This window comes from Pseudopodoces humilis, chromosome 5, assembly GCF_049639895.1.
Source record: "Pseudopodoces humilis isolate 2021_Gansu_Grassland_sample_001 chromosome 5, ASM4963989v1, whole genome shotgun sequence".
NCBI classification, from domain to species: domain Eukaryota; kingdom Metazoa; phylum Chordata; class Aves; order Passeriformes; family Paridae; genus Pseudopodoces; species Pseudopodoces humilis.
Window position 1 is genome coordinate 43,815,986 of NC_142204.1, and position 11,706 is coordinate 43,827,691.

Genomic DNA, 11,706 nt, shown 5'->3' on the forward strand with positions numbered 1-11,706 from the left:
AAAAGGCAACCAACCTACTCTATAAATACTCTGTGTTTAAGGAACTCAGATGAGAGTGTGTATTGAAAAGTGCAATTCATTGACTTCTGTCTTTTTGCCCATGCATGAATCTACTAGCATTGTTAACACTGCAGCTTCTTTTTTTGGGATGTTGGCACAATCTTTTGTATTTCAAAACTGTAATGACAGTGTGCAGAATTGTAGTCAAAATGCTCTAAGCAACAGACCCGTAACTGGAAAAATTGCTACTACAGCTAATTCAGAAAATTACTTATGGAGATGACATACCATAGTAGCATTATTCCTGACTTACTGCTGTTTAAACTTGTGCCAGTAAGGACACATTAGCATGTATCTGTATCAAAGACAGAACAGTATTCTGTGTAATACAAGTAGCTTCGAATATTATTAAAGCTACTTAAAATTATTTGCTTGCTTAATCCAATTGAAGAAGATCTTAATGAAGGAATCTGTGAATTTAGGTGTATCTTTCTTTGTTTTATTTGCAAATCTTTATAGTTTAAAATGGGAGCATAACATTAATTTTCATACATTTATGGATGCCTTTGTTGAGAAGAGGGACTAAAGATATTTTATGTTACAGGCAAAACCTTTTGGAGAACATTATGGTTTTATAGGGACTATTTTCTTTCTGGCATTCATACATTTTATAGGTGAAAGATTATGATAATCTAGTCTGGCTTTTCTTATCATATATACCTTGAATGTTTCTGATTATTCTTGCCTAGAGCTCCAAATCCTTTGAACTGTATTGTACAGCTTTGAAAAAGCAGTGCAATTGTTGTGGAGTAAATTGTTATTTAATGTTTTACCTTTTGATAGAGGATCTACTATTCCCCTTGTTACATTGTATTATCTGGGAGGTGAAGTTTAGATATATTTGCAGCTAAAAAACTTTGATTTTTTACATTGAGATTGCAATGATGATGCTTGTATCATAATATTTATGCACGATCAGGTGAGTTTTGTATCTTGCCTTGTGCATATCTTGCCTTCTCAGTGTCCAAATATGCAGTCCTAGTCTTGCATTATGTGGCATCCCTTGCATGTGATTTCTTCTGCTTGATTTAAAGAAAAAAACAAATCACAGAAGAATTAAGATTTATAAATTAAGATAAATTATCTCTTCCTGCATTTACAAGTCTTCATTCGTGTAAGTTGCCTCAATACCTACCCTCAGAAAGTCCTTGAACATGTGTTATATACTGGTCAGTAATGAGTTTATTCCTGTCTTGCAATTGAAATCCTGGAACCAGCTCAGAATCTGTGAGAAGCCTTTGGGGGTGGGTGGGAACAGACAGATTGTGTACACATGGGGGTGAATTTGGTGTTGAAGTCCTGCTGTGTTTGACCAGCTCCTGCCTGAAAGACCAGCAAGGGTTAGTAGCCCAGATAACATGTATTCATCAGTGCTTCCTGTTTTGGAGGAAATCTGTATGGTAGGGGTGGTGCGTTTTTTTAATCTCACCTTTAATGGAAAGGGAGCCTTCCCAGCTGCTCATACTCTTTTACTACAAGCCAGTGAAGCATCAGTGTTACAGGCAACACTTTTGGAGATGGGAGATGCAATTCAGAATGCTCCTTGGGAAATTCTTGCAGTTCATGGTGTTGCAAGCACAAAATGTGAGCTACTGTCAAAACTGTGAGCTGATGAACAGAATTCATCTGAAGGCTATCTCACAGAGGCAAAGATCAAGCAAAGCTCATTCAAAATTGGTTTCACAGTTGTAGTATTACAGGTATTTTAAATTCAACAAGTTACAGCTTCACTGTAGTTTCACTGTGCCAGATAAAACATTCTTTACCTGAAAATGCTGATCAAGCTTTTTAAAAAAACCCTAAATGCATACATGCAATTCTTGAATTATATCTAAAATAGTCTGATTAAATTAAGATTTAGGCCCATGAGACGTACAACCTTGATTCCTCTGATTTTGTGCTACATAAAGGATATGTTTCCCTTCAGCCTATACTGTGAAAACTTGGTAAATGAGAAAAAGCATCCTGTACAAATAATATATTTAGGGTGCCAATCTTTCTTTGTAAAGGAACAAGTAGTATTGGGTTTGTTCAAATACGGTATGCATACTAGTTTTAAAAAGAACAGAGAGGGCACAAGTATGCAAAATGCCCAGCAGATATTTGAACTGCTTCATAACAGACAGTGCAGAGGTGAAAGGTGTAGTGCAGCTGGTATAGGGGAGTGACATGATAGATACAATTGACACCTAGGTTAAAATCAGCAGTGTGATACTTGGACTTCAAAGATTTGACCTGATAGATGATCTTGGTTGTAGGCTATCAGAGGTATTTCCTGTGTGTAGCATTTTGAGACTATAGTTACTGGCTGTGGAGTATTATGAAGGACATTTATTGGGATCCTGGGACTGAGGAGAGTCTGGGTACCTCAAATTGCAAACCACAGTTAAAAACCTCATCTCTTCAGAGGCCACAAACAAAGCAGATACTTATACTTGCTGGGCACTTCTCTGTTGGTTCTGGCAACTTATCAATGCTAATGTAATACAGAATACAACGCGGAAAGGGAGGAAAGGCTGAGACTCAGTACTCGCTTTGTTAACTGAGCTGCAGACGTCCATGCTCTCAGGCTGCACTGCTGACACAGAGATCTCTACCCAAACCAGCAGCCTCAGGAACAGAAGAGGCTTTTCTCATCCCACCTATTGAAGATCCTCCGTATGGGTCTGAATGTGCATCTTGAAAGTATGTTCTTAACATCAGGCAGAGGAGCTTCCATGATACCTAAGAAGCTGATTTCCTTTTAGACCTGGCTGTTGAACTTTAAAAATGTGTCGTAATACAGATTTTTGCAGTCTGTATCAGGCACAGCCACAGTCATATTTTACTGCGTGTGATGACTGAGAACCTGTGAACATGAGAGGACAGCAAGCTCCTCCATGGACCTCATAGAACCTTGTTAAAAGCTGGATTTGCTAACCGCAGCTATGTCAGCATTTAAACTTTGGTTGTACAGATTTACAGTATAAAATGATTTTCTGAAAGTTATCTTGTTTTTATTGATCCTTTGCCAAACAGGAAATAAGTGTTATGATCTTCTGAGGAGAACAGGGTTGCTTTAAGGCACAAAATCGTATTATTAGCTTCAGTGTCAGAACAGTAGTACAAAGGTCAAATGTCACTCCTGAGCTGCAGTAATACATCAGATTTGTTTTATCTGCTGTGATTTACTAGTACTGGGTTTTAAATACCAGTTGCCATCACTGTAGCCACACAGCTCTTCTGACGAATGTATGTTCTGCAGTCAAAAGACTGACATAAATTAAATACATTCACGTGCTTCAGCACCCTCTACCATCTAGACTCTTCCTGATTTTCACATACTAGAAGGAAAGACAAACCAATTTCATGATGATAGCTGTAAATTCAGTGCCTTTAGAAAGGAACAGAGAGAGTTCAATTAACTTGAGACTCAGCTTTGAACCAGGGAAGACCAAAAAATCCCTAAAGAGAAAGGTTCACAGTGAATGAAATTGTCATGGACTGAAGAAGTCTTTAAATGAGCGTGCTTCTAAGCCATGTACCTGGTAACTGCTGCTCACCTTTACTGTAAGGTAAACTGGGATAGTTAAACCTGAGTCTGATTTGCTCCCATGCAGACTTGCACCCAAATTCATGGCCAGAAAATGGCAACTCCTTGTTTTTATATTAGTTGTAATTCTGAGCGCTGAAGCTGGGCATGGTGAGCAGGGGTGTCAGCAGGTAACATCTCTATAGTGATCTTCCAGTGCTTGCTAAAGCACATAGAAATGCCACTTTTTATAAGCATCCAATCCTTCAGGAATTCTTCAATTTTTCCAAATAAATTTTATTTACAGGTCAATATTTGAATGTGGGTAGCTGAACATGGGTGTATTGTGTAAAGAAGACTGTTTCAATTTGTTTCTGTTTTGCTGTCATATGGGTTTAGATAAGAGCTAAACTACGAGTGACATTAGCCACTTAATCTACCATGGAAACATCAGCATATACAAGATTCAGTCTAAATTTAAGATACGCCATCAAAACCATTTAGCACATTATGAAATGAACAAAATTAATTTTCAGTCACTGGGAGTGTGTCTGTTGCATCCTTCATCATTCTGAATAAATGGGAAATATCTAATAATTGAAAAAGAATAATTTGACTGTACAAAAATGGCAGTGTTCTGGGATTATCCTGCAGTGCTTCATGGAATAAGGTCTGAAGAACAATGGAGATGCTTTTAATTCTTAAATTTATTTGGTTTACAAGAAAGTTTAATGGAAACAGATTGTTTCACAAATGGAAATTATACCATTACTTACCTATTTTGTTGCACATGATGCCAGTGCTTAACTGGAAGCCAGTCCTGATTTTCTGATTTTCCATTAATTTACAGAATTGTTTCTCCTAAAGTAATATTCTGATATAAAAGCGATGAATTCTCAAACTCCGAAGCATTTGCTAGTAGCACGCGATTTTGCATTATTAAATTCTGCTAACCGGTTATGCTGCTGTCTTGGAGGAAATCATGCAGGAGATGAAGTATTCCCCTGTGCAGAAAGCAACCATCACTGTATTTCTGTTTGAGGCATCGGTGGCCACAGAGCAGAGCATGGCCTTTTCAGCCCACTGCTCAGTTGTTTCCTCAGTCACAAGAGGAGGCGAGGCAATGCTAGCAATATAGGAAGGCTTTTGTTTTACCGACGTGCCTCGCTTCAGCCAAAGGCAAAACTGAAATATAACGCTAATGAGTATGAATGACTGTGGATAACACATCGGTGCGCTGTTGTTCCTCGTGTGCCGCCCACTATCTCATTTTCTGTTTTCACATTTCTGTACAACAGTTCCCAGGGTTTAGCACTTTGGCGGAGATGAGAGTTTTTTGTATGACCTGCTCCGTTTGCGACGTTTACCTCCTGATCCTCAGCTGCACCCTTCGGGAGGTGCTGCGGGTACGGCTGATTTCTGAGTCACCTTGCAATTACTTGTCACCAAGCAGGACCAAGGGGGTCACGGCCACCTCCCGTGGCAACACGGCCACCCCTCACCCTGTGGCGGCGCGGGGCCACAGCCAGTCCGGAGGGAGCTTCCTCCTGGACCCCGCCCGTGTGTGTGACCCCTCGCCTCTGACGCAGGGTGGCTGCCGTGCCTTTGCCGGTACGCGGTGGCACTACCCTGGCACCGCTTGTCTCCTCAGTGAGGGCGTTTGGGAGCCAGCAGTGACCCCTCGCTGGCACGGGAGGCACACACCGCCAGCGGGCTGCTGTACTCCGGGACTGAGGCTGCACAGATGGCCGCAATGCTACAGCTGTTAATGGCTACATCTTCTGTGATCACAGGTAGATGCAGACAGTGTGGGCATCCCCCTCTGGTTGTGTCTGCTTGCTCAGAGGAGTCTTCCTTTGCTCTCTTTGGAGCTGTGTTTTGTTTCCTCAGAATTTCCTCAAAATCTGCCATGAATGCTTCTATTTCATTATGTGTTTGTGGTATGTTAGTGCATAAGGAACTGCAGCTAGTAACTTCAGAGCAAGCACAGTGTAACCCATTGCCTTTCTACTACACCTGGAGTAGCAGGGACCAGACATGACTTGCGATCACTCACAGCTTCTAGCTGCAAAAGTATGGCATCCATCTACCAGATAGGAGATATCTGAGGATATTTTCAGTTATGAGGATGAAACTTAAATTGTTGTTTCTCTGGTCTGCATAAATGTTTCTTTGACAACTTTCTCTGCTAAGTTTCTCAAGCCCAAATTCAGTTTCATTATTAAATAATCATCAGCATTTTACTCCTTGTTCTTGCTTGGCTGACCTCCTGCTACTGTCAGCAACCATCAAGATCATGGAAGGCCAGAAAAGAGCATTTAGTGGTAAAAGAGTCAAGAATATTAAAGATAAATCCGTGTTGTTAAATCTACTTGTTCAAATGTCTCAGGCTCTGAATGCAAGGAAGTTTTGTTGTATGCACAGCCAGCAGCACCACCCTGCTGCTAGGAAAATGTGATTTCCATAAAATAACTGACAGCTTTCATATTTTTATTTGCAATGGAGTTTGTCATCATTACTGTAAAACCCAAGTCCTGTCCTATGTCAGCATGTGGAATGAGAAAGAGACTTATTGCTACTCCCTGCTCAGCCCTTAGACTGAAATGCTACTTGGACCAGAATTCTGACTTACTTTTCACAAACTTTTTCTTTAGGAGTTTCTACTGAAATCAGTGAAGCCATTACAGATAGAAAAGAGCATTCAAAATGAATAAAAATACTAGATTTTATGGGACACATATGAAAGCCCTCAGAAATCAGTAAAAGGTATGACATGAACATAGAAGTCTGGTATAGGCCCTGCAGTTAAATGAGCTAATCAACATCAATGCCACTCTTCTGTGTTAAGCAATACTCTACAGGTAGGTATGTATGTAGAAATGGGGGGAAACATTTTCTTTATGTAAAAATACACTTTATTGATAGTATACAGATATAGCAGGGTTTAACAAATTGAATCTTACTTTCAACTATGTTGTAACTATGTTATGTTTCAACTTCTCTAAGGCTTTCCACAGGGTCCCACTTGACACCCTTATTTCCAAATTGGAGAGACATGGGTTTGAAGGCTGGACTGGTGGTTAAGGAATTGGCTGGTTGGATGCAGCCAGGGAATTGTGAGCAGTGGCTCTTAGGTCCAGGGGGAGGCCAGTGACAAATGGTGTCCCTCAAGGTTCTGTCTTGGGACTGGTGCTCTTCAGATCTTCCTCAATGACACAGGGAGTGGCATGGAGAGCATCCTCAGCAAGTTTGCAGATACGAAGCTGAGCAATGCAGCTGACAAAACAGAAGGAGGGGATGTCAGCCAGGGGAACCTGGACAAGCTTAAGAAGTGGGCCCATAAGAACCTCACGAAGGCAGGTTGAGAGAATTGGCATCGTTTAGCCTATAGAAGAGAAGGCACCAGGGAAATCTCATTGCAGCCTTACAAGACTTAAAGATTGTCAAAGCAATCATAAAAAAGGGGGACAGCAGCTTTGTACATGGATAAAGAGTGATAGGATAAGGGGAAATTATTTTAAAACAAAATAGGAGAGATTTAAATTAGATGTCAGGAAGAAGTTCTTTATTCAAGTGCATGGTCCCTCACCAACCTGGATGGCATCCCTGCCAATGGTGGAATGGGGGCTGGAACTTGATGATCAATAAGGTCCCTTTCAACCCAAGACATTCTGTAATTCTGTATATACATATATACCTAAACTGTGTGAATCAGCCATAGTATAGTCTGCCACAGTGTAACATTCAAGAACATTTATTTATCTAATGCTAGACCACTCCTTTTTATTGGTGCATTAACTGACATACACACATGAGGCTTTATTTAGTATTTCATCTGCATTGCTCAACTGTGTCAGCTTCCAAAGGATTTCAAAAACATTTTCCTATTAAAATTACTATGAAAGTTATATTTAAGAAGTTCTATTTTTTAAATCTTTATAAGCAACATGCTGAAGACTACTTGTCAGGGGATTACAATTTAGCAACTATTTTCTGGCATAATCCTACATTTGAGAATTTTTAAGTAGCTTTGTACTTTATTGGAATCTCTCCTAAAACAGTGAATGAAGTCAGAGTCACTCATCATGTTTGCTTCATTACTAATTGATAAACCAGTGCCTTCAGATGATGCTATTCCATTTAATGAATTGCTGATGATCCCCATTGACTGCATCTGTATTGAAAACAAGAGAAGTACAACTTGTAACTACACATACAACAAATCTTGAAAATACTACTGCAAAAGACAACTGAGATGTAACTACATTAGGCTATGCTACTCCAGATCTTTCACCTACTTACGAAGTTACATGTAAAGTTCCTTACATAGAATAACATTGTCTTTTTTATCCTTATGGTATCACTGCAACTTTTAAACTAGACTGAAATTTCTTGATACACTAGTAATGAATACTTCATCTAAACGGATGAACCCCTGTTTGGTAATCCTTATTTCCTCTTGAAGTATTATAGCAAACCAGTCCTGAGACATTTTTAGCCATTTATTTTAATGTTTTCTGTGAAGGGAAGCTTCTAACATGAGTATCCACCAGTGCTGTTTATTTAACCTGGTGAATTCTGCAGACTGTGATCACTTCTCAGAGTAGGTGCTTCACAAGAAAAGCAAGTTTAGAATTTTCCTGTTTCAACAGAAAAACACAGATGCAAAATATGGAATGCATTAATTTTTGCAGTTATATTTCTACCCTGTGGTAGGTATATCCATGGTACAGAGAAGTAAATACTTCAAAGATTTCCCTCTTAGTAATACTTTCAAAGGTGTTTTAGAAAAAATAAAGCAGGTGAATATACCAAAAGTGTGTAGCTAGTTCAGAGTTTGCTTCAGCTACAAAATGAAACAAAGGTCAAGCTTTGAGGTTGAACACTTCTGAACTTTAAGGCCATTTTAACCCAGAACCGTGGCTGCATTTGGATGATAGATTTTCCATTTGTAACTCTGAGTCACTCTAACCAGGACTATGTTTTATTGTAGGGTACAATTCGGCCTATTCTAGTGATGAGCTGCTTACCATTTTAAAACTTGTATTCCCCAGCTGTGTTCATAAAGTTGAAAGGTGATCTACTGGTGTAAGATACTAGTTTATTAATCACTTTTTTAGTGACACGGACACCCTCGCAGCGTAGCCATTTTAGAGAATGGGCTCACAGATTTCATTTCTTCCAAAACCACAGTTAATTTTAGATATAAATGCAAAAAAATGAAAGGGTCAGGACTTTCAGCTAGTACTGAGAAGACTATGGAAATAACAAATAATTTCATCTAATGATTTGTATATGATGTGGCATAATTTCTAATGGAGTTTTGAAATGTTTTTTTGTCTGACACCAGACTTAAGGAATGTCACTGTTGTCTTCAAGAATTTATCCCAGCAGAAAAGGATTCCTTGCCTTAGGAAGGAGCTCTTTGCATCAGACAGCAGTGATACTTGAATTACTTAGAATGTAAATCCAAATAAAACAACACAATTATTAAGTATTTATCATGGTCTACCCACATCTTTTCTACTGGCCTAGAAAACTCAAGTTATTACTCATCTATGAAGCTATGAAAGGCTCTAGTCTTTGTACTCTTGCATGTTGTTCATATATTTCATATTAATAAAATACTGCCTCACATGTATGGACTCCTATAATGCCATCTACATATCTGCCAGTCTATAACTAAGTCACATCCTCTGACAGAAAGATTGCTGTATCTGAAACAAAATCCTGCATTTTGCTGAATAAGAGCCTCCAAACCCAAATGGGAGCAGACATTGCCCCCTCCCTAAAGTCACCCATACAACATAACTGGTATAAATAGAAGCTACATCAAAAATCTTACCTTTTCTGTTACTTTCTCAACTCCAGTCTTCAGCTCACGTACCATATTGCTGATTTGCTTAGCTTTGCTAAGGCTGTCATCAGGTAGCTGTTGATGGTGCTCAATATGTTGGTTAAAGTGGGAAAGTGGTTCTTTCCAGGCTTGCAAAAGTTTCAGTATCACATGAGTTAGTTCTTCTCTCTTATAAATTGAAATAGCAGAGAATGTCTCTGTTGCTTTGCAGCAGATCATATGAATACTCAGTCTCATTGTGAAATCTCAGTGGGATTAAGATTTACATCTGCAATTCACTACTTGAACACCACTCTGATTATTTTTATATATATAATAACACCCAGAAGTTGTATTTGTTGTGTTTTCAGCTAACAAAAGCAGGGCCTCATCTCCCATTGCCCTTCCAGGGGACCTTCTAGAAGGATGTCCTGGGGGAAGCTCCTTACTCCATCACAACCAAAAACCAAAACGGTAACATTTGTCTTTGTCTGTCTCCTAGAGACAAAAGTTTCTCTCACTAGTGTATCCCCAACATCACAATTTGCTTTTTCTCTGTGTGAACAAACTCTTCCTACTCTTCTCTGAACTAATAATGATTTTTTTCTCTTTGCCATCACATCTGTGATTTAAACAAATTTGCTGTTTCCCCCCCTTACCTAACTACTGATTCAGAGATGACTGTTACTTCTTTCTCCCGATTGCTTTTTGTACTTTGCAGTGATACTGATTGATTTAACTTCTTTGCCACACACATAAGTTTCTAAGTTTCTGTTCCACAGAGTTTACCTCAACAAAATCAAAGGGTGTCTGTCAGTCATTCTGACAAAGTACTACTGCAGTATCCTTATTATAACCAGTATATACGATCCAAGTATAGGTAACCGCATACAGATTTAAAATTAAACTGATTTAAAATTCGTATGCAATACCTCTGATGTGCACCTGTTTGGGGTCAAAACTTAGAAACCTCTTTCGTCTAGATTGTTGAAGCTGTGGAAGCATAAAAACCTCTCTGCCTGTCTCCAGCCCGACTGGAGTGGGGGACCATTACAGCATGATGAGACATTTCGGAGTTCTGACAGGAAAGGAGGTACATTTCCCTTTTGCCAGGGGGGAAGAAGAAGGCGATGTGATCCGCAGAGTCCCCTTCCCGTCCCCCAACCCTCGCGGTACCCCCTTCTGTCCTGTCTCTGCCCGCCGCCGTTGCTCTTACCGGGATTTTTTGGGCGTATTCTTTGCCGTTGGGGGTCAGCATCCCCGACGTGTGGCACTTCCGAGCGGGCCTTCCCAGCTCGTTGTCACGGGGAGGAAAGTGTTTTTGCTACGGGGGAACAACACCTAAACGTACACCTAGAGCACCACCACTACCCTACATCCTCCCACCTTTTTTCCTATCCCGTCCGTCGGCAGCCGCTCCCAGGGCGGAACAGCCCAGCTCCGCGGCGGCGGGGCCGGTCCGGCACTCACCAGCTCGGCGTAGAGCGCCGTGGAGAGGCTGTGGATCCTGCCCGAGTGCCGGATCACCCGGTCGAAGAGATCAGCCACGGTCAGGGGGTGACAGCCGCCGTCCCCCGGAGCGCAGACCAGCAGCCACAGCAGCGCCAGCGCCGCAACCGCACCTGCGGAGAGGGCGGCGGCGTCGGGGCGCGGAATGTCGGGTGTGCTCTCTCCCGCTGTGCCCCCGCCCTCAGTGCCCCTGCCCGCTGTGCCCCCGCCCGGTGAGCCCCCGCCGCCCGCCCCTCACCTGCTCGCTCCCCAGCCCGGCTGAGGGCCACGGCCATGGCGCTGCGGAGCCCGTGCCCGGCACGGAGCGGCTGCGATCGGCCGGCGATGCCCCCGCATCTCCTATATATGCCGGCATCTCACGGTGATGACGGGTGTCTCCCCTGACGTGCTCAGCCCGAGGCCACCGTGAGCCAGCCCGCCCGGAGCGTCCCTGGCACCGGCGGGACCGACTCCGCTCGGCAGCCCGGCAGAAATGGGTCTCCTGGGCTCGGTGGTGGGGCTGCTACCGACCCCCACAGCCGCCCGCCCGTCACAGCCCTCCCGTGGGCAGAGCGGGGGGCGGCTCCGGCCCCCGCACAGAAGCGGCGTGGTCAGGTCCGTCCCAGCACGCCCACGGCCGTCCGAGGGGGTAAGGGCGGGAGAAAGGAGACCAGGAGAATAAATTGCTTATGTCCGTGGTAAAGGGGTTTACAAAAGGGCAGGAAAGGTCAAAATGAGGGGCAGGAGAGAAGCCTGGTCTGATAACATTCATCTTTTAGCCATCTCTTCAAATCACACTGTTAAGATCATA

The 11,706-nt window shown here is 42.1% G+C and overlaps 1 protein-coding gene across 1 annotated transcript; it reads right to left on the bottom strand.

Moving 5' to 3' along the window:
- Positions 1-7,550: 7,550 nt before the first annotated feature.
- LOC102100779 (prolactin-like) lies at positions 7,551-11,191 on the bottom strand. The gene is made up of 5 exons (XM_005519527.2): positions 11,155-11,191; positions 10,878-11,029; positions 10,624-10,731; positions 9,417-9,596; positions 7,551-7,745 (listed from the first exon to the last, which is right to left on the bottom strand). Exons 1-5 carry the CDS (start codon positions 11,189-11,191, stop codon positions 7,551-7,553), a joined length of 672 nt encoding a protein of 223 aa, XP_005519584.2.
- Between the last annotated feature and the right edge of the window lie 515 nt (positions 11,192-11,706).

Excerpts from the sequence above, each read along its gene's own strand:
- LOC102100779 (XM_005519527.2), bottom strand. The coding sequence starts at position 11,191 with ATGGCCGTGGCCCTCAGCCGGGCTGGGGAGCGAGCAG. Across the intron at positions 11,030-11,154 it reads CCGGGCTGGGGAGCGAGCAG|GTGCGGTTGCGGCGCTGGCG; the intron begins GTGAGGGGCGGG and ends CCCTCTCCGCAG. Across the intron at positions 10,732-10,877 it reads CGGCGCTCTACGCCGAGCTG|CAAAAACACTTTCCTCCCCG; the intron begins GTGAGTGCCGGA and ends GTTCCCCCGTAG.